The 23,441-nt window shown below is 39.0% G+C and overlaps 2 protein-coding genes across 6 annotated transcripts in view; one reads left to right on the forward strand and one right to left on the reverse strand.

Annotated features, from left to right (window-relative positions):
* The window catches only part of slc25a26 (solute carrier family 25 member 26), a 193,853-nt gene extending 172,616 nt beyond the window's left edge, over window positions 1–21,237 (forward strand). For 3 of the 4 annotated variants that reach the window (XM_060835677.1, XM_060835678.1, XM_060835680.1), the window contains 4 exons: window positions 2,127–2,196; window positions 6,316–6,380; window positions 6,910–6,983; window positions 21,056–21,237. In XM_060835677.1, coding sequence (XP_060691660.1) covers window positions 2,127–2,196; window positions 6,316–6,380; window positions 6,910–6,983; window positions 21,056–21,152 — 306 coding nt within the window. In that variant the 3' untranslated portion in view covers window positions 21,153–21,237. The remainder of the gene's footprint in view (window positions 1–2,126; window positions 2,197–6,315; window positions 6,381–6,909; window positions 6,984–21,055) is intronic. The other variant, XM_060835679.1, reaches the window with a different exon arrangement.
* lrig1 (leucine-rich repeats and immunoglobulin-like domains 1) overlaps window positions 21,205–23,441 on the reverse strand; it is a 117,759-nt gene continuing 115,522 nt past the window's right edge. Inside the window, exons 17-19 of one of the 2 annotated variants that reach the window (XM_060835676.1) lie at window positions 23,251–23,388; window positions 22,716–22,967; window positions 21,205–22,542 (exon numbers count right to left, since the gene is read on the reverse strand). In XM_060835676.1, coding sequence (XP_060691659.1) covers window positions 22,346–22,542; window positions 22,716–22,967; window positions 23,251–23,388 — 587 coding nt within the window. In that variant the 3' untranslated portion in view covers window positions 21,205–22,345. Of the gene's footprint in view, window positions 22,543–22,715; window positions 22,986–23,250; window positions 23,389–23,441 lie in introns of both variants that reach the window. The other variant, XM_060835675.1, reaches the window with a different exon arrangement.

The raw sequence follows: 23,441 nt of genomic DNA on the forward strand, positions 1-23,441 counted from the left end.
TTTCATCATTTATGTAAATGATTTCGATGTGAATATAGGAGGTTTGATGACTCCAAAACAGGTGGTGTAATGGACAGTGAAAAAGGTTATCTCAGAGTAGAACAAGATCTTAATCAGGTGGGCTGATGGGCCAAGGAATGGCAGGGGGAGTTTAGTTTAGATAAATGTGAGGTGTTGCATTTTGGTAAGGCAGGATTTTCCACAGTGAATAGTAGGGCCCTGGTGAGTGCTGCCAAACAAAGAGACCTAAGGGTGCAGGTGCATAGTTCCTCAAAAGTAGAGTTGCAGGTAGACAGGGTAGTGAAGAATGCATTTGGCAGACATGTCATTATTGGTCATAAGGTTGAGTATAGGAATTGGAAGGTTATGTTGTGGCTGTACAATACATTGGTGAGGTCACTTTAAGAATATTGTGTTCAATGCTGGTTGCCCTTCTGTAGGAAGAATGTTGTTAAACTTGAAAGGGTTCAGAAAAGATTTACAAGGATGTTGCCAGAATTGGAGGGTTTGAGCTAAAGGGAGAGGCTGAATAGGCTGGGCTTTTTCCCTGGAATCTCAGAGGCTGAGGAGTGATCCTGTAGAAGTTTATAAAAACATGAGGAGCATGGATAGGGTGAATAGCCAAAGTCTTTTTCCCAGGACGGGGGAGTCCAAAATGAGAGGGCATAGGTTTAGGGTGAGAGAAGAAAGTTTCAAAAAGGACCTGAGGGGTAATTGTTTTCATGCAGATGGTGGTATAAGTATTGAAAAAGCTGTCAAAGGAAATAGTGGAGGCTGGTACAATTATAACATTTTAAAGGCATCTGCATGGGTGTATGAATAGGAAGGGTTCAGAGAGATGTGGGTCAACTGCTGGCAAACAGGACTGGCTTATTTTAGGATATCTGATCGATGCAGATGCATTGGATTGAAGCGTCTCTTTACATGCTTCATAATTCTATGACTCCACAAAATGTCATCAACACATTGATGCTGTATATTGTCACATATATCCTTGAAAATGTACATGTAAATATCCCCTGGGGTCTCTAATATTAAAATGCCAAGTATTAGCTGTCATAGCTTCATGCCATACCTGTAGGTATTACATTAATAAGATTTTACATTTTAATGTGAGAAATGCGATAGCCTTGTTTCTTGTCACACCTGGTGGCTATTTTCTAATTGGTCCCCAACATGTAGCAGTGGCCCAGACCTGACCATTTCTCTTTGTTCTTTTGCTTTTCTTACTCCATGACTGGTTCTCCCAATGTGTTTCATTGACCTTTGCTGCCTGCCACTTTAGTGTCAACATTTGAGCACTTGTTATGAACAGATGAACAAGGAGCAGCAATAGCCAATTTAATCATTCAACACTACTCTGCCATTTAATAAAATCAGACTGATATGTTTGTAACTTCAAATCCACCTTCCTGGCAACCATAATAACCTTTCACCTACCACCTCTCATTGTTCTCAGCCCAGTGCTTCTGCACTCGCCACTGCCCCAGTTTCCTGTCCCCTCTCACCTCTCTTTGTTGGATCTCCATCAAAAAAGGCATAAAAAATAACCACCTGCTGTTTACATCACCTTTGTGCTAAACCTGCCCCTGCCCCGACCAGTGTCAAACCCAACCCATCAGGCGTGTATCTGCTCCCACAAACTTCACTTCTTTTTGGTGTTTTCTTCCATTGTCCCGTGAACGCACTGTGATCATCGTCGTCATTTCTTAGGCGAAATGCATTGGCTTGAGCAGAAATATATCTGACTGCATGCCAAAATTAACTTTTATAATGGCAGCCCATATTTCAGCAGTAACTAAGCACCACATTGTTTTAGAAAGCATTACAGCAATTTGCCTATTGCAAAACAGATTACACTTTGAAAGATTCCAGTGCAGTTGCAAGACTAAAAATCATACCTTTTTTGTTAAGTTTGACTCTTGTTATAGAGTGAGTGTATTGCAAAGCTTTTTAAAGTTGCCTGTGTATTTAAAACACTTTTCAATTCCTTGGGAAGTTGGATGCGTCAAAGTTCACAAATAGCCACACACTTTGTGAGATAAGTTCACATTATTTTCAGCAAACCCCCTGGGCTTTCAAATGATTTGAAATATAACGAGTAATGTTATTTTTTTCAACTGCAGGCCGTGTGGTCATGGAAGCAGAATCGTGCGGTTGATTCTTGGCAAGCTGCAGTCTGTGGAGCATTTGCAGGTGCAGAGGATTAAATTAAATACTATTCTGGGAGGGCTGGGAGAGGGAAGCATGCCAAAAAATCAAGTTAGCAGAAACATTCTTCTGAAATTCCATGATTTGGAAATAATGTTCAGAGCTGGGCAGGTCCACAGAAGAGTAAAGGTTGAAGGGAAAGGTGTTTGAATGAAGGACAGGCAGTTTGTTCTTGGCAAATTTGAACTGTGTGTAAATAGAAGCTGTCACTTGGGCCTTTGCATTTGTTAAAGGAATATTTACAGATCTCTCAGTAAGGACGAGGCCTGTACTGAATCCTCAGCTGTGCAGCTGTCTGTTCTTTAGGGATTTAAAGGCATATCAACAAGGATTCATGATTAACAGTTCATGTGACAAGTTTGACAGAAGAACAGATTAATTGGAGTGAGGAACATGGCAGTGCTGCTGCATGGACCTCGAGGGCTGAAAACATGCCATGTGTTTCTCCACTGAAGCTACAGGGCACCAACACCTGTGCTGTGCTCTGGAAAAGCCTAAAAACAAAAGAATTATTTGGGATAGTTGAATCCCTAGAAAAGTGTTTTTCTCAAGCTGACATTTTTTCATGATTTGATTATTTCTTTAAACACTTTTTCTTTCATGCAACATGTATTACTCTGCTAATCTGTTCAGTGAAACTTGACATTACTAATGTAACTGAACACATCCTTTGCATGTGACCACATGCCGCTTAGGTGAGCACTATTCTTTTCTGTAGCTTCTGTACACATTTGCTACTTTTCAGATCCACTTCATGCTAGCCCTGTTCAGAGCTATAACATTAATTGATCCAACTTTTAAAATTGAGCAAATAAGAAAAACATAACAACAAGCAAATTTTCACAACAGTATTAATTGGCCACACTTTGTTGAGTAACATCAGTCAATGGTACCTTGACATTTTGCAGTATTTCTCAACTCTTTCCTTTTCTAGAAGCACAGGGTCCAATGTTGATCAGTATTTCCCCAGATTTTAATTCTTATTATTAGCTTGATATTCTTTTTTAAATTTGTTCCTCTTGAGCATTTAAAACATTTTATCATGTTGACTAACTTTCTTGTCAGATTTATCAGTCTCCTTAATAGTCTTGAAACTTTGAGGCCCTTGACTTTTTCCCTGAGTGAGCTCACTTAATTTCTTTTATTTTCCTCAAAGCGAATGACTGTAAATTTCTCATCAAATACACCAAATTCAGTTTTATCTGTGTGGAATCTTGGTGTTTTGTACATTTAGAACATATAACATTACAGCACAGAACAGGCCCCTCGGCCCATGATGTGCCGAACATTTGTCCTAGCTTAATCACCTATCCATGTACCTATCAATTGCCGCTTAAAGGTCACCAATGATTCTGACTCTGCCAGTCATATTTGTTGGCGATTGTGTGAGTTTACATGGAAATAGTAACAAATTTGGTAAAAAATTTGGAAAAATCCTGTTCATATGAGGTGTCCACCTCAAAGTTGAATTTGGATGCATAACTGAGTTCTGGAAAGTAAATAGTAGTGCCACTTGGATCTTTAAGAGACACCAATTTGGGGAGATATGGGGTATTTAGTTGTGTGAGGAACTTATTATTTAGAGTAATGTATTCTACTTTGATTTTCTTTTATCTTATGCCTGATGGTCAAGATTGCATCATACCAACAAAGTACCGACTCCAATTTTAACATCAGAAATATAGTTTTTTGCACTTAGTGGTATTCCTGATGAACAATTCAACGACTGGACTGAACTCTCATCTCTAATTTAAAATTAATAATTTATGTTGTGTATCAAGCATCTATAATGTGGACTACTGTCCAACACTCAAGCATCGAGTTGCTTTCAATGCACATTAGTAGAAAGAGCCATGGTTGTTGCTGTCAAATTCAATCTCTGACAAGTCTGTATATTGCTTGAGGGTTGCTTTGTCCCTCAGCAAGTAATTTTAATACTTGATTTTCTCTAATTGAAAAATATTTACTTCTAAAACTAATTCACAGTTGGAAGAGGTGCACTGATTATTATATATTAGCCGAGGCACACATAGCAAGATTGTAATTTACAAATTATCCAGCTTCATGATCGCACTTATCTTTGACAGCCTGTGTTTAATTGCACCATTTAAAATACGATGCAGACACTCTCATTCTTCCTATGTTAGTTGTTTTTCCTTTGGGTGGCACAACAGTTGGCATTTCTGGGGAAAAAAAACATTCATAGATATCCTATGTGGCTGTCAATTGTTGTACTTCACTGTATGAATGATTAGTGAAGGCAGTCATGCTGTTCCAAAGAGCTGAGAATGTCCAGTTGCTTACCCGCCACTAACTGGGGAAAAAGCAATAGCGTGGCTCGAGACATGCACTAATTAATGACGCCTGCTGTGGTTCCAACTCATTGCCAAATTGAGCTGATTTGCACAGAGTAACTTTACAAAAATAATGTTAAGTTGACAACGATGGTTCATCTACCACAGTAGAGTCTTGTGATAAAATATTCTAGGAGGAAAAATGTTGGGACACTTAGATTTATAAATATGGTGTGCTGGTTGTAAATCTGATCTACAGGACAACTGGTTAAACCGGTCTTTTCTTTTAATATGGATGCTGTTTAAGTGAAAACTGAATGAATAAAATTGTGAATTGAAAAGTATTGAAAATTAGGCTTATTGTCAGCATACTCACCCATGCTCAACCCACTTAGAAGAATATTTCTTGAAAACCTGTGATTACTTTAAAGCTGTATAACTTATAATACTCCTAATATTCTTCAGTGTAATTTAGATACTTAATTGGAAGAGGATATCATCATTTTAAATGAATGATCGCACAAAGACTATAAGAAGCAATTAGAACATTTCCTATTAATTTTGATTTTGGTTAATAACGTTAGCCATCAGTAGTATTATTAGCCAAGGCTGCAAGTTTTCTGCAGTGCTGCAATTCAGTGCCAGTCCTGGCGTAGAAAGTTTTGAGTTCCTTGTGCAAGTTAATAAACACTGTTAACTTCAGACCAATACCTGGAGTTCTCATTAATGCCAGTTAGAAAATAAGTTGCAATTTTCTGTTTCATTTTTGACTGTAAAATCCCTAATAGTCCGGAGTGTCAGTGGGTTTGGATTAGTTTTGTATTGTTAATGGTGATGCAGAGTGGCTTTATGTTCAACTTTAGGTGTGTTATTTGCATTTGCGCTCTGGAATTAATTTTTGTATGAGTTATTCAAATGAAGGGAAATATTCCACTGGCATATGTTTTCTGTATTTGTTATGCTTTTCTTCACCTCAGTGGGCAAAAGATCAATCAAACAGGCTATATTTTTTATGCAGGAAGGCTTTAAAAATGAAATTTACCTGCTTTCAAGTTAAATAACAGCTATAATGTTCCATCTGCAACAGTGAAAGATTAAGCAGAGTATCCATGTTGGGAATTGGTGATCTAGGTAAAAACAATGACTGCAGATGCTGGAAACCAGATTCTGGGGTAGAGTGGTGCTGGAAAAGCACAGCAGTTCAGGCAGCATCCGAGGAGCAAGAAAAGCCCTTCATCAGGAATTGTTGGTTTATGGGTAATTTGGTGCCTGCTGCCTAATTCACAAGTGTTGTGAGTGAGTTGTGATAGATTAGATTAGAGGTGAGTGGTTTATTTTGTTTCACTCAAAGCTCCCTCATATTAGTCACTTTATACAAGATAAATCATTTAATTATTTCTACAAATTGCATACGAACATCCATTTATTAGGGATATGGATGAAGTAAACAATGGTATTCCACTGATTGTTATAAGAGGTTTCCATATGGGACTTAAAAGTTACAACGCATAAGAAAGAGACTCCCTTAATCACTTGTTGCAATATTATGTAGGCAGAGGTGGGTACTGCAAGTGGGACTTGAAACTGGGCCTCCTGGCTCAGATAAAGGGATGCTACCACTTTGACTCAAGAACCCTTTCTACTTTGATATCAGTTGACATTTCCTCAACTTGATTCTGTGTTTTCAGATCAAAATGGATAAAAAAATTGAGGTGATGTATATAGCTTTGTAGCCTGATATTAACTTCTACGTTCAATTGTGAAATAGGTTTTATTTTTTTTTTGACAAACCTGTGTTTTCCATTTTCAGGTGCATCTGCAGCAGCAGTCACTACCCCGCTCGACCTAGCAAAGACCAGAATCATGCTGGCTAAGGTAAGGTTGTGGAATACAACTGCAGGAAAGATAAAATGGTGTTGAGAATTACTCATGACAATCCCATGTCTTTTATACCTTTCTGAATAAAATATAATAACCCTTAATATTGTGAAATAAGATCAGGAACCCTAATGAATGAACTGTGGACACCAAACCCATAAAACATAATTATATTGTGGTAAATGTTTTTAAATAAGTATTTCTGCAGCATTTTTCTGCTGGCAATACAAAATTTGTAACAACGTGGGTCAACAATTTTCTTAATAAACAAAAAATGATGATTGAACTGGGGTTTATTTTAGGATTGCATCTTTGATATAATGCAGTCGATTTATTACTTATCAAGGTATTAGTCTACTCTGTTCATAGATTCATAAAATACATTTTGTCGGAAGACTGTTCTGTAGCAGATTTCAGACACAGGAATGATTCACCCAATTATCACAATTGTAGCATGAAGATGTAAGTTGTTGAGAAGACTGACTTGATGACAGCATTCTCTAAATTTGATGATGGTTCTTTGCAGACAGGCACCACCACTGCCAGTGGAAAGGTGTTACCAGTTTTGAAAGACATCTGGAAAACACAAGGGATTTCTGGGTAAGGCCTTACTTTCTTTTCTCCTTTAAAAATATCTGAACAGGGCCAGCTGACATGATATTTATAATACTTCAGGGAAACTAAAACCCCAATATTAACCTAACCTGCCTGGTGGAAATACAACAGTTTCAAGTCAGGCATCCATTTTAGAAAGTGCCTATTTTTATACTGCATTGGAATCCATCGAGCATAAACTCGACTGGGTTGTTAAACATGTCCAATCAAACCTCATGAAATTTTCGCCTTGCTCGTAAGGTTAAAATTAGAACTTGGATTTAGTGTAACGTGGCTGAACCCTTGACTAGATTTCCCTCTCATCATTCTTAAAGAGAAAAGTGAGATCATTGTGACCTTAAAATTATATATTTTAAATGGAAGATTGAAACTGAATTGTCACTGTGTAGTCAATGTGATACTGCAATATCCCTATTGTTTTAGCCTATGGGTTTATTGAAGACCAAGCCATCATCTTAGCTCTTTAATGGATATTGAATTTAGAAGCTTCTCGTTGAAGGCTGAAATTCTTCCCATTTATCTTTAAGTCTTCCCCATTGTAGATGGGGAAAGCAATTTGAAACTTAATTATGATACCTGCTTTGTGGCAGCCATGCAAGTTATGCTTCTTAGATCACTGGAGCTGGATAAATGAGGTATGACCCTGTGGAGTAAGTCTGTGCATGCGACATAAGGAAAACAGAAACTCGACCTTTCTGGATTTAACACTAGATTATTTTGGTATCTTCAATACTGTGTTGTTTTTCAATATGAAATTGTACCATAGTATAAAAGTTAAACATTGCTAAAAGAGACATGAAATCAAAGCTTTGTGTCTTGTACTCATCAGGATTAAAATGCAAGAAAACCAATTTAGAAAGAAAGCACAAATTTATACAGTTTGAGAAGAGGATGTTGATTGGTTGGAATATGGTTCATATGGAGATGCGGCAAGATCCATTAACTATCTTAACTAGCTGATTAAATTCAAACTAGGCGCGTCAACTGTCATTGGTCAAAGTGTTGTCATGAGGTTGGAGCAGAGATTGGCTAACTCCAGAGCACTTTTCCCCATCAAACTGTTGCAATTTGCACGTATTCTTTAGGTCTACAAAGAACAGAGCCCTACATGTAAATAATGGTAGCTTTCAATGCACACAAATAAATCATGCCCAACAGATAATCTTACATTGGTTTCTGGTACAACTTTTAGCACAATCAGAATCATTGAATAAATGCTGTCCAATATCAAAATCACATCTCATGTTGGAAAGAATACTAGAAGCTACATTTATTCCGTATGATCTTTTTGAGCTTACACTCTCTCTCTACATTCCTTGTTTTCTTCCTTAAATTTTATAAACTTGGAAATGGGTTAAAAGTGGTTGTGATACCTGTAAAAAGCAGCACTGTAGCTAAGAATAGCTATTTGAGTGATATTGTTTCAGTTAAGTTGTAGCAACAATTGTATTCTGAAAGTTGTTTGCACATTCAGTTATGTGAGCAGTAAACATTTTTTAGAGCAGAAGTGAAATGACTTATGTTTTTACTTGCATGTAGCATTTTTCATGATTCTCAGATGTGTTAAAGCTCTTTCCAATCAATGAAGTACTTAATGAAGTGTAGTCACAGTTGTAATGTGCACCAGTTAATTTGCACTCAGTAAACTTCCACAGTCAGCAAAGTGATGATGACCAGATAATCTTTTTATGATAAATATTGTTCAGGACCTGGGGACAACTCCCCTGCTTCTCTTTAGAATAGTGTCATGGGATTTTTTATATCCACCATCCCCAGCCAGCAGGTCCTCAGTTTAATGGCTCATCCAAAAGGTGACACCTCTGAAAGTGCAGTGCTTGCTCTTTGTTCCACATGATGTCTGTGCTCAGGCTCTGGAGTGTGACTTCAAGCAGGAATATTATGATTCAGAAGTGAGTGAGCTGCCAACTGAGCCATGACTGTATAATAAGTTGTAATTAGCGGATAAATAATTGCAATTGAATCATGTTCAAATGCGGTCATATTTTATATCATTCCTGAACCTTTTTAATGTTGCATGCCATGACCCTGTTCTCCCTACAAAATACTAAACCATGTTCTGTTGGTAGCAACACATTCTGGTGTGAGTTGAGACTATTTAAGGCAGGAGTAATTGGAATCAATTGATCATTCTCATGGCATCTTTGGTCTCCGACTGTCTTTTCTTGCACATTAGGCCATCCAAGCAAACGTGTAGTTGAAATATGAAAGCGGGTGTTGGTTTGGTTCCGGGTTGTTGTCTCTTCCACCACAGACACCTGGGCAAGGGGCCAAAATAATAAAGGGAAATGAAAGTCTGGGAAATGAACATCCAAGCTTTTTGACTTCATGGGCCATTTAGGTTCATATTGTGGAGTCTCCTGGGTCACATATAAATAAAACAGCAGGAAAAGACAAACTTTCTTTTTTCAATTTGTTCTTCATTCAGTGGTAGGTTCCCTGTTTTATGATTTGTTACTATTTCATGAATCTGATCCTGGAACAAACCAGGCACAAGTAATGTAAGACTTTTAAGTTTAACAGCTGTGCCATTTCAACTGTGCTTGATGTAAAAGATATAAGATTTTGATTAAAAATGTACAGTTTTTTTTAATGCACGATGAGGGCACAACTTTGAACAGAAATTACTATCCCTTGATGTTCTTTTCCTCTTCACGTATTTGTCTTGACAGTTTATTGGGCCAGATTCAAAAATCCATCACCAAGGTTCAGAAGGGTTTAATGTCACACAGATGGAAAGCAAAAAGAGAATAGATTAATTCTTGCAGGAAAAAATGTGCTAAAAATTGATTTTGATGTTTGTGCAAGTGCAAAGTTTAGTTAATTTAACAATGTGGAGTTTAGGTCTGTTCTCGTTCTTTGTAGTCAATCGTGGTGCCATTAATCTCAAAGAATGATGTTGACGTCATCAGCCAACCTAAGTGCCTCTTGAAATTTCACTGTTACAATCTCAGAGGCTGTCTTAAACAGCGCTTTTGTTTATGGGGGGGGGTGTAGCAAGGAGGAATTGAAGTGTTATTTTGGCAATCTGTGGAAGGTAGCTGTGGGCAGAGGAGCTTTTGGGAATCCTGATAAAACTCAAAGTTCTGGGAACATTTTCTGTGAAAATAATAGAAGGTAAAATGCATTGGTGATAGCTATAGGTCAGTTGATAGCCCTGCCATCCCTGTATCAAAGAGCCAATGCTGCTATTCTACTGCAACACTGAGAGAATCCGAGCCACTGTCTTTTAGTTGAGAAGTTAAATTGTTTCCATGTAGAAGATCCTTTGCAATTTTTAAGGGAGTACAGGTGAGTTATAGCTAGTGAGCTAGCCAATATTTGTCCTTCAGTGAACAACATCAAAGTACCTGCCCCAGGAAATTGCTATGGGAGTTTATTGGGGCCAGGGCCCAACCAGCTTTAGTTGCTTCATCAATGAGCTCCCCTCCATCATTAGGTCAGAAGTGGGGAAGTTTGCTGATGGTTGCACAGTGTGCACCACTGTTTGTGACATCTCTGATATTATCCAAATGCAGCAAGATCTAGATAAGGCTTGGGCAGATAAGTGGCAAGTAATATTCATACTATACGGGTTCCAGGTAATGACCATTTCCAACAAGAGACAATCTAAGCATCCCTTGATGTTCAGTGGTATCATCATCACTGAATCCCGCACTATCAACATCCCGGGGAGTTACCAAAGTGTGCCAGCCATATAAATACTGTAGCTACAACAGCAGGTGAATAACTTGCTTCCTGTCTTCCCAAAACCTTACTATAAGATATATCATGAGTGTAATGGAACTTACTGGGATGCATATGGCTCCAACAATACTCAAGAAGCTTGACAGCATCCAGGGCAAAGCCATCACTTGATTGACACCACATCCACAATATCTAACATTCACTCCCTTCACCAACACGTAACAACAGTGTGTATCATTTGCAAGCTGCACTGCAGCAACTCACAAAGGCTCCTTAGACAGAACCTACAAATTCTCAACATCCACCATCTGAAAGGGGAGAGGTTGTGTTCTCTAACATGAGTTAGAAACATATCCTTAAGCGTGGTTGGATCAAACATCTAGAACTCCCTTTTTAACAGTATCGTGGGTGTCACTACACCCCAAGGACTGCAGCAGTTCAGGAATGCACCTCATCAGCACCTTCTCCAGTGAACAAAAAAAAATGTTTATTGCTTGAAGGAGCTTGTTTGCACAAATTCTCTACTGTCAATCTGACATTATAGTTATGACTATCCTCTGAACATACCTTATCAAATACAAAATACTTGAGGTTGTGCAAAATAGTTTTTAGAAAATAGAATATAATGCTTTTTTCTTAAATCTTGCCATGCCATGGATGTTTAACATCAACAAATTAACACTAATTTATAGTTTCACCTAAGTATGCATATAACATAGAATTTGAACGTGAAACGATCATTGTAATTCTGAAGTTACTGTGATACAAATGCAGATTAACCTATTTAATCAGCATAAATTTGCTCATATCAGATTATAGTCCAACTGGTTTATTTGGAAGCACTAGCTTTTGGAATGCTGCTCCTTCATCAGGTGGTTGTTGGACTATAACCTGGTGTTGAGTGATTTTTTTATTTGCTTTTTAATTTGCACTTATTATGACTGGGATACAACAAACCCAAACTTTGAAAAGGATCACAGATTTTTACAGCATGAGAAGAGGGTGAAGTTTAGTTGGATCACAGTTGGTATGGAGATTTAGCTAGTCTGTTATTTGTTAACATTAGCTAGCTGATTAACATCAGTCCGGTCAGCTAGATTCTGATTGGCAAAGTCATCGCCATAGGCCAATAGTAAAGACTGGTAGTCTCTACATCCCTTTCTCAGCAGAAAATGGTCATCTACTACTACTGAAAACCTACATTATCTGATCAATATATGCGATTCCTGCAGCTCTGTGTGCTACAAGATTGTTAATAATGGTAACATTGTGAATAATGTGTAAGTGTAATGGCAAGATAGGGTTTATCAAAACAGTCCCACATGATAATGGCTACCTTGATCAAATCATCACTCACATTTCATGCAAACTTATAGAAGTTTTAGCCATGAAAGGTGTCCAGTATATCTCCAATTACTGTAAAAGAGGACGGTTTCTCCAAATTTGACTAACTGATGGAGGTAGTTATGTCATGCTGCTACTTTGCAGTAAAAACACAAAAGGTTTGCTCCATAACATGATGCTGCAGTCAAGCCAAACAGACATTCTGCATATCACGCAAATAAGTAACATGGCTGATGAGCTTTGGTGCTAGAGTGATGCCAGGTATGTGGGCTGTATGCCTCGATGACTGGGGAGGAGAGTGCACTATCAAGCAGCACATGCCTTTGACTGGGCAGCCTGGCCAAACCTGTACTTGCAAATCTGACAGCAGAGTTTTGAACATTAAACGTGATACTGCTATTGGATAAATAGGTCGGACTGTGCTAAAAATTACACCAGAAACAATTTTAGAATCATTAGTTGAGATCGCATGAGCTTTGAGTGTGCTAAAAGATACATATAATCACACATAGAGACTGTTCTATGTAGGCTTAAGGAGCTTGTGTTCACCATTCAGCGTCTTCCCACCTGGTCTGAGATTAATCATTGAGCTAATATTGACAGTTAACAGATCCTGCTGCAACTCCATGTCAAATATGATCCAACTCTTTCCATGCAGAGTAAATTGGTTTCTTGCTGTTCTGATATAGAAAAGCTTAAATATCATGTTTTTTTTTCAGCAATAGTAGAGCAAAAACACATCCTGACAAAGTCAAAAATAATGAATGTTTACAATGGGAAATGATTTATAGAGTGTACTGAAGACTGCTTCTTAGATTAGGATGCTTCCAGTGTTGTTTCATTTACTTGAAAATGAAATGGAGTTAATAACTGATGAGCTGAAGATCAATTGAGGAGGAATGACTACAGCATATAAGAATGGAAAAGTATAACAAAGTCAGAGGTCACTTTGAACGCATATAAACTTTGCAATGTAATAACATATTTAGCCTAAATCTCAAAATTATTATAAAATATGTCAATTGATCTTCATTAAAATCCTCAACAGTGAGATAGAGTCATAGAGATGTACACGGGCCAACCGTAGATGCCGACCAGATATCCCAACCCAATCTAGTCCCACCTGCCAGCACCCGGCCCATATCCCTCTAAACCCTTCCTATTCATATACCCATCCAAATGCCTCTTAAATGTTGCAACTGTTCCAGCCTTCACCACATCCTCTGGCAGCTCATTCCATACACCTACCACCCTCTGTGTGAAAAATTGCCCCTTAGGTCTCTTTTGTATCTTTCCCCTCTCACCCTAAAGCTATGCCCTCTACTTCTGGACTCCCAACCCTTGGGAAAAGACTTTGCCTGTTTATCCTATCCATGCCCCTCAATTTTGTAAATCTCGATTAGGTCACCCTCAGCCTCTGACGCTCCAGGGAAAACAGCCCCAGCCTGTTCAGCCTCTCCCTGTAGATCAGATCCTCCAACCCTGGCAACATCCTTGTAAATCGTTTCTGAACTCTTTCAAGTTTCGCAACATCTTACTGGATCAGGCTGTAATGCAATGGAAATGAAACATGTTGATATATCCCAAATCAGTTCTTGCCTTTCCAAATACATGTGCATCCTGTCCCTCAGGATTCCCTCCAACAACATGCCCACCACCGAGGTCAGTCTCACCGGTCTATAGTTCCCTTGCTTGTCTTTACCGCCCTTCTTAAGCAGTGGCACCACATTTGCCAACCTCCAGTCTTCTGGCACCTCACCTGGGACTATCGATGATACAAATATCTCAGCAATAGGCCCAGCAATCACTTCTCTAGCTTCCCACAGAGTTCTGGGGTACACCTGATCAGGTCCTGGGGATTTATCCACTTTTAACCGTTTCAAGACATCCAGCATTTCCTCCTCTGTAATCTGAACATTTTGCAAGTTGTCACCATCTATTTCCCTAGAGTCTATATCATCCATATCCTTTTCCACAGTAAGTACTGATGCAAAATATTCATTTAGTATCTCCCCCATTTTCTGTGCTCCACACAAAGGCCGCCTTGCTGATCTTTGAGGGTCCTATTCTCTCCCTAGTTACCCTTTTGAGATGGTTAGACTGCAAAATAAAACTCGAATTTGACCAATGTGGCTTGTCCTTAACAATTATGTATGAGTCATCTTTTATTAACCCATTTACTTCTAAATGTGCACATATTTTAATTCTATTAGGAATAGATGATCACTTTTCAATAATGGGAATGCAGTAGACATAAGAATACATGGTTTTGCAGAACACAGTTGACAAGATAGCTCACAAGAGGCTTGTTTGAAAGCCATGTGGTATATTAAGTTAAGCAGCATGCATTAAAAAGTTGGTTAACAGAGAAGAAGCAACAAGTTAAGACAAATGGATGTTCAGATAAGGCTCAGAAGTGATGTGTGCCAGAGATTAAAGATTTTGATTTAGCCACTGGAAACATGGTGTCAAAATTTGCTGATGACAGAGGTGGAGAGTTAGCGAACAGCATGGACGACTATATATAAAAAAAAGACCAGGAGGTTTAAGCTACTGAAATGAAATATTTGTAATTGATGCAATTAAGTGGAATCACGAATCATGAAAGGTAGTTCAGTCCATCATGGTGATGTTTGCTCTTTGCAGGATCTAACCACTACTTCTCCACTTTCCTCATTGTCCTGCAAAGGTTTCTGTTTCTGGTGTATAATCTATCTTCTGTTGGTGAACCAAGATGAGGTCATCCATTTTGACAAGATAAGTTAGGAGCAGTGGCGTTAGCTAGATAATAGAAAACACTGGCATTTGAGGCTGTGTAGACACACCTGGGGGGGGCTTCAACACTTGCAGTGTAAGTGCAGATAAGGTTAAGTCACAAAATTAACCAGTTCAGCTTTATGGAAAGTGGCTTGAATACATGAAGGAAGGAGCAGTGTAATTTGTGTAAAATTTGGTTTTGGATACCCAGTACACTGCATTTACGCAATTCTTGCCCACTTCATTCAGAGAGTCATAGAGCTGGACAATATAGAAACAAACCCTTTGGTCTGACTTGTCCATGCCAACCAGATACCTTAAGTTAATGTAGTCCCATTTGCCAGCATTTGGCCCATATGGCTCTAAACCCTACCTATTCATGAACCCATCCACATGCCTTTAAAATGTTGTAATTGTTCCAGCCTCCACCACTTCCTCTGGTAGCTCATTCCATATATATACCGCCCTCTGTGTGAAAAAGTTGCCTTTGACCCCTTTTAAATCTTTCCCCTCTCGCCATAAACCTATGCCTTCTCGTTTTGGACTCCCCTATGGGAAAAGGACTTTGGCAATTCACCCTATCCATGCTCCTCATGATTTTATAAATCTCTACAAAATCACCCCTCAACCTCCGGCGCTTCAGGGAAAATAGCCTCAGTCTATTCAGCTTCTCCTAGCTGAAAGCCTCAGCAACTCCTGTCTTGCTCCTATAAGGTTCTGCCCTATGATACAATGGCCACCTACTTGGCTCACCTTATTTCTGAGAAGCAGGTCCAGCACTGTTTCACAGAATTCCTACAGTGTGGACACAGGCCAGTTGACCCAACAAGTTCACACTGACCCTCTGGACACTAACCCACCCAGACCCATTCCTCTAACTAAAGCACCTCACCTACACATCCCTGAACTTTATGGGCAATTTAACATGGCCAATTCACCGAACTTGCACATCTTTGGACTATGGGATGAAACCGGAGCAACCGGAGGAGACATGGGGAGACTGTTGCCTGAGGCTGGAATTGAACGCAGCTTCCTGGTGCTGAGGCAGCAGTGCTAACCACTGAGCCACTGTACCACCCTTTCTTGTTTCATCACACCTTGTCAAAAGAGTATTAAAGCCAGAGAGAGTGATGAAGATCATGTTTGACATAGGAATCTGTAATCATAAGGAATGTTTTGATTGAAATGCAGATGTCTAACATAATGGCCTGGATCTTCCACGGAGCGACAGTTGTTGTTGGAATGCTATTTCACTTAAACATAAAATTGTCTTGACATGCCTCCCATTTCTGAGAGAAAGTGAGAACTACAGATGCTAGAGATCAGAGTCGAGAATGCGGTGCTGGAAAAGCACAGCAGGTCAGGCAGTATCCAAGGAGCAGGAGAATCGAAGTTTCGGGCATAAGCTCTTCATCAGGAATGAGTCTTGTGGGCTGGGGTGGGGGAGCTGAGAGATAAATGGCAGGGGGGTGGGGCTGGGGAGAAGGTAGGTGAGAATGTGATAGGTAGATGAAGGTGGGGAAGAAGGTGATCGGGTGGAGCGGATCGATGGGAAAGACTATGGACAGGTCAAGAGGGCGGTGCCGAGTTGGAGGCTTGGGACTGGGATAAGGTGTGGGGAGTGGAAATGGGGAAGCTGGTGGTCCACATTAACCCAGTGTGGTTGCAGAGTGCCAAGGCAGAAGATGAAGCATTTTTCCTTCAGGCGTTGGGTGGTTAGGGTTTGGCGTTGGAGGAGGCCCTGGACCTGCTTGTCCTTGGTGGAGTGGAAGGGAGAGTTGAATGTTCAGCCAAAGGGCGATGGGGTTAGTTGGTGCGGGTGTCCCAGAGATGTTCTCTGAAATGATCTGCAAGTTGGAGTCCTGTCTCCCCGATGTAGAGGAGACCACATTGGGTGCAACGGATACAGTAGACGACACCTTATCCCAGTCCCAAGCCTCCAACTCAGCCCAGCCCTCTTGACCTGTCCATTGTCTTTCCCATCTATCTACTCCACCTTATCACCTTCTCCCTCACCTTTGTCTACCTATTGCATTCACACTTACCTTCCCTATAAGTCCCAATCCTCTTCCATTTATCTCTCAGCCCACTTGGTGCCCCTTCACATTCCTGATGAAGAATTTATGCTGGAATCATCAACTGTCCTCCTCCACGGACCCTGCCTGACCTGCTGTACTTTACCTGCACTCCATGCGCTCCACCTTTTGACTCTGATCCCCAGCATCTGTAGTCTTCACTTTCTCCTACATGACCTACTTGGCCCAACTCATTTCCAAGAACCAGGTCCTGTGATGCTTCCACTTGCACACTACCGTATAAGATTCTCCTGAATACTATCTAGGAACTCTTGTGTCTCTCTGCTCTATATATTATCACTATCCGAGTCTCCATTCAACTAATTAATATACCCTATTATAACTACACTAAAATATTTGCACCTCTTGTAATTTCCCTGCAGATTTGTGCCTATACATCCTTCCCTTCAGTTGGTAGTCTACAGACTACACCAAAGAATGTAATCACACACTTTATTTTCTTAACTCTAGCCAAGTTGATTCTGACCTTGAACTGACTGACATCCTCTTTCTCTGGTACTGCAGTGCTCTTCTGAATCAATACTGCCACTCCTCCATTTCTTCCTTTGCTATCTTTTCTGAACACTTCGTACTCTGGAATGCCCTCATCCTGTAGGTCCTGAGCACTGTGTTCCCTTCAAGTTTTCACTGTCTCCTGTGCACTTTTTAACCAGGTTCACTGTGTACCTCGTTCCTGAATAAGTTGTTATTGATTTGGAATTGTTACTCTGAAAACTAAAACGGGTGATAAGCACTGGATTGCTTGAGGCAGAGACCATTGCATCTTTTAAGGAAAAGTTAAATATCAGAAATGTAGAAAAATATAGGAACATGAGGAGAGCCCCAGGCATTGAAACTAGTTTACATTGCTCTTAAAAAAAAATCTGATAGACAAGTAGGTTGATTGGGATTTAACTACACTATAAGCCTTGATAGCTCTGATTTTTTAATGTATCTATATGCCATATAAATGTGCAGGAGAATTGTAATAGGCTGAGATACTTTGAAACAAAATTGGCATAATCTAAGGGAAATTGTGGGTTAACATTTACAAGTTTAACACATTTAAATGTCAATTTATTTAACAGTGTGGCCAGTACATGCTTGGTACAAATTGCTGTGCTTTATCCTTGATAATTACAGTAATCTGCTGAATCGCTGTCTAGTAAAACCCTAAACTGTTTCCATCTGTCAGCTGTGAATTTTAGAAAACCAAAATAGCTGAAAAAATAAGCTGCTGACTCTTAAATAAGTTTAAAAACAAATGTTTCTGGTATGTTTATTGAATAAATATTGTGGCTGAGAAGCTGGGGTATCCTGTCAGGAGTTTTCACCTCCTGATTGTCTAGAGCTTGTCCACCCATCTTACAAGGCACAAGTTATGTGAGTGACAGATACACTTATTCAAGCAAATGGAGGGTATTCTGCAACAAGATGTAAGCTTGACAATATCCAAGACACATTATTACCTTACCCACCATCTTAACTGTTTTGTGGCATCATTATGTACCATCTACAAGATGCATCACAGCAACTGCCAAAGCTCTTTCAAAGAAAGAAGTCAGGCAGCAGCCTCAAGGGAACAACAACATCTCAGTCACATCAATCAGAGTTGAATATATATCCTCTGTCATCAATCGGTTAAAATTCTGGAACACTCTACCTAACCACTGTAGAAGTCTTTTGATAGACTGCAGCAGTTTAAGAATGCAGCTCTCAATGTTCTTTGATAGAAAACAAGCAAAAGCCATTCCTAGTGTAGCCTTATAAATAAGAAGTTTTAGTTCTGTTCGCCGAGCTGGGAGTTTTTCTTGCAAACGTTTCGTCCCCTTTCTAGATGACATCTTCAGTGCTTGGGAGCCTCCTGTGAAGCGCTTCTGTGCTGATTCGTCCGGCATTTATACTGGTTTGAATCTGCCGCTTCCGGTTGTCAGTAGCTGTCCGCTGCAGTGGCCGGTATATAGGGTCTAGGTCGATTTGTCTGTTGATTGAATTCGTTTATGAGTGCCATGCTTCTAGGAATTCCCTGGCTGTTCTCTGTTTGGCCTGTCCTTTAAAAGTGGTGTTGTCCCAATCGAATTCATGTTGTTTGTCATCTGAGTGTATGGCTACTAGGGATAGCTGGTCGTGTCGTTTCGTGGCCAGTGGTGTTCATGGATGCGGGTTGTTAGCTGTCTTCCTGTTTGTCCTATATAGTGTTTTGTGCAGTCCTTGCATGGGATTTTGTACACTACGTTGGTTTTGCTCATGCTGGGTATCGGGTCCTTTGTCCTGGTGAGTTGATGTTTGAGAGTGGCTGTTGGTTTGTGTGCTGTTATGAGTCCTAGTGGTCGCAGTCCTACACAAGGACGGTAGGTCAATATGAATAATGGTTGAGAGAGAACTCAAGCTTTCATAGCAGAAATCATCGCTGCCAGTGGTGGAGCAAATAAACTAGGGAAGAGGCCAGAATTGGAGGAGCATAGAGATTTTAAGCTGATCTCAGACTAGAGGACTTTGTAGAGATAATGAGGAATGAGGTCACACAGCATTTATAAATATGCATGTGAATTTTAAAATTCAACAGGGATCTAGAAGTACAGGGCTACTGGGGGAACAGCACTAAGAGTTTTTTTTAAAAGTAGATATTTTAAGATCTCAAATTGATGAAGGGGATAGCCAGAAGAATATTAGAACAGTCAACTCTAGAGAGAACAAGGGCATGAAGAAGGATTTCAACAGAGGCTAAGGCATGCGCAAATTCAGGGAGATGTTAAAGAGATAGAAATAGACACATTGGTAATGGCATAACACCAAAAGTACCAGTGCAAGAAATGGAGTATTTGGTTAGTGAACGGAATTTGTAATATAGACTGAAGAAAATGGCTTCAGTTTTTAGCTGCCGCAAATTTCTACACAGCTAAATGTCAGACAGTATAACCATTTAGAGACACTGGAAAGCTTGAAAGCGGTAGAGCTGCTACCTCAACCAGGTGGCCTATGTCCAAATCCAATCCATTCGTGATGTGTATGTGAGATTCAACTGCTATTTTTGTACATTGGTAGTGACCCTACCTCCTGAGCAAGAAGGTTCAAGACCCATCTGCTCCAGAGATGTGTAGTAGGGATCAACATGATCTGACTTGTTTTCAGGGGATATTGCTAAGGAGTTACATGGCAATAAAAAGTAGAAGGCCATAGGTAAGTGTAATGAGGCTCCATCACAGTTTAATGAGTCAACTTATTTGAGTGGCATGGCTGTGACAGTTAGCTTGCACCTTGATTGCTCCTCCTGCAATGCAACCATTGCACCCTGATGAAAATTCCAAACTTATTAACAGATCAATTGGCAAATTGGGCAGGTTACCAAGCACTCCCTTCCCCATTCCTAACCAAAATTGCCAACAGCAATCCTGCACAACAGCCATTAGTATTCATTTCAATAGTCACCTGCTTCCACACCTACCTCTGAATGGGCATAAAATCTTGCTAATGGTTGAAAACAAGAGGATGGTGACTTTCAACTCTGAAAGCTCTGTAGGTGCAGGAATCACCAGCATAATCAATTAGATGCCTTGTTACTAAACACAGCAAACTTTGGCCCATTTACTGCAAACAACCCCAGTACCTGATCAGGTCCTTGGTGGACTTACTTCATGGTATGAAGTCCATTCAGGAAAATATGTTCTAACACTGATATAGATGGATGGAGACCTTATTTTCCTGAGAGCAGGTATGAATTAGGCCAATTAATGTATTTCTTTTTAACCTCCATTGCTCAAGTTCAGCTAACACTACACATTTAACAGCAGGGAAGCTAGAAATTCAAGCTTCAAAAACAAGACAGTTATTACTGAATTCAGTTCTAAAATTATGCATGTGCCTTGCTTTTGTTGAGATTAATTTAATAATGTATGCCTGGGCTAATAGTATGTCATGATAAGCTGCTTGATTGTTTGGTTCAGATATCTCACTTAGCTTGTATATGATTACTGCTAACCAGGACAATGTTGACGAACGTGATAGCAAACATAATTGAAAAAAATAAAAGCTTATAAATAAACTTTATGTTGCAGCATGAGATACAGAAAACATGAAAATGGAATTAAACTTATCCAAAATAGCATTTTTTGGATTATTAACAGAAGCAAAAAAGGCTGGACATTACAGTTTGAATATATTTTTCTTTTTCTCCAGTTTGTTTTCAGGAATTGTCCCCAGAGTAACATGGATCAGTTTTGGTGGTTTTCTTTTTCTAGGGACTTATGATAAAATGCACAAATTGCTTCTATGATCACGATCAAGATTGGAGATTTAATACGAGAACTGCACTGAAGTCCATTTTGTATTATAAATGATTTTTATTAGACATCTTTGTTAGACACATCTATATTTTACATTTTCTGTAACAATGTATATTTTACCAAATTGTATAAATAAATACTTGTGCAGAGAAGTAACACTTCCTTCCTCTGTTTGCCTCTATTGAGCAGCTTTGCTGTGTCCTTTCTGGCAATGTTTAATAGTCACACAATTGTACCTATTGTGTTTGAGGCAGATTCAGCATAGAGAATATTTACTAGAAGGGTGACATTATTTCAACAGAATTTTAATTCCAAGATCTTTGTTCTTTTATATTTGTTTCCAATTTTAGCAGTTGATTAGTCTTTTTTTTAAACTGTGATCTCCAAGGAGCAAAATTTGCAAATAGAGATGACAGCATTGTGTTATAAAATATTGTTTGCTATTTTTCTAATAAAGCAGTTTTTCAAAATCAACTAACACGATCTCTTTTCCAAGTGATCTGGACACTGTACATATTTTCAATTTCTCCAGTGTCCCATTGGCTGATAACAAAGTCCTATATTTCACAGTCACAGAATTCCAACTTATACCATTACAACTATGAGTGACTTTTCTATCATTTCTGTACCAAACTACAAAGAAAATGACACTGGAGAAATGTAATGTCTTTAAGACCCTCATCAAACAATGTAAGCATTTCCTTACAAAATTCTTTTTGTCATGTCCAGTATGGTAATTATATTCAGTGTAAGGGTAAATGTGTTTATAAGTAATCACTTTCATTATGACCCTTTTCTTTAAGGCACCAGTAGGTTTTGCAAAATTTAAGAACAGCAACCAACATAACCGAGAAATAGCTTCAAAATTCTAGAAAGTTATTCATGCACTAAATAGGTTTAAAATATCTTCTGTAAAAGATACATATGGAAACACATATACAAACATAGAAAAGCAAAACATTCCTTTATATACATTATGCCCTGCATTTACATGCTTTAAATGCAAGTCAATTGTTGAGCTACTAATACTTCCCAAGGAAGCTTAAAAATAAACAAAGAACGCTCAAATAGGATTGTTCCCATACAAGCTCTGTCCTGCCATGACTCTTCATTGTAGATGAGGTAGTAACAAAAAATTGTTTTCAGTGCACAGGCATAAGTTTGTATTCAATTTACTTGTTCTTCAGACCAAGTTGTAAGATTGTGATAACTGTCCATTCAGTAGTAAAGACTGTTTGATGTCACCTTCTGCATCACTGCACAGTACAGGCTGAGGTTTCTCACACAAAGGTACTGATTGATGGCTTGAGGTCTCCAACAATGGAAGTTGTACAGGCTTATGATGTTCCTGACAAAATTGCACAGGTTGGGAAGACAGACCTAAAAAATTCAAATAAATATATTTGATATGAGTTTAAGAACTGTAAATATCATTTTTTTTCTATTAGATTTAGAATAGTCAGAGTACAAGTGCTTGTACTCTTATTCATTACTGTTTGAATTTATTGTGCAGTGATTAATTAAGTAATTAATAATTAAAGGTCAAACATTACCTTTTGTATCAGCAATCTTTGCAGGTGTTACATTTTGTACCTGTGACACCATCCTGTCATGATTGCTAGGATACACAAGCCCTTGTCTCTCCCTTAGACCACTGGATGTTCCGTTGCATAAATAACAATTCAAAACGCCTCCGTCTGTTCCATTCCGTTCTGTACCATGATTTCCATCCACATGATCCACACATTTATTTGGATTTGACCATTCATGTTCCTTGGAAGAAATTTTGGTAGTACCAAACTGATCTGGAACACCAAAATAACCTATAAACATGGAGAAATTCTCAGGCATTGGACAAAACAAATACATTGCTCGAACTTGTAATTTGTGTGCAAATATTCCACTGCATTTTATGCATTCTACAGCTCCTCAATGGCTCTATTCAACTACTAATTTTAATTGTTAACTGAATCTGAAATGATCTTCAAATGACCAGATTTTACACTTTTTCAAAAGCAGATAAAAATAAAACGTAAGGAAATAGATTTTTTATAATTAAATGGATTTTGGTTTGTAAAATTCACATACCTGTTTTTTCTGACCCCAGCCTTCCTCCTGCTACATGTTTACATCCATCATTTACATTAGAACCAAAACAATTTGTTTGACTGCAGTGATTATGGGATGCCACTTCTACACAGCTTACAGCATTAGACTGACACATACCTGTAATTAAAAACTGTTTAGAGCTCCATAACGTGACATGGACTGTTCTATAA

This window comes from Hemiscyllium ocellatum, chromosome 14, assembly GCF_020745735.1.
Source record: "Hemiscyllium ocellatum isolate sHemOce1 chromosome 14, sHemOce1.pat.X.cur, whole genome shotgun sequence".
Classification (NCBI taxonomy): domain Eukaryota; kingdom Metazoa; phylum Chordata; class Chondrichthyes; order Orectolobiformes; family Hemiscylliidae; genus Hemiscyllium; species Hemiscyllium ocellatum.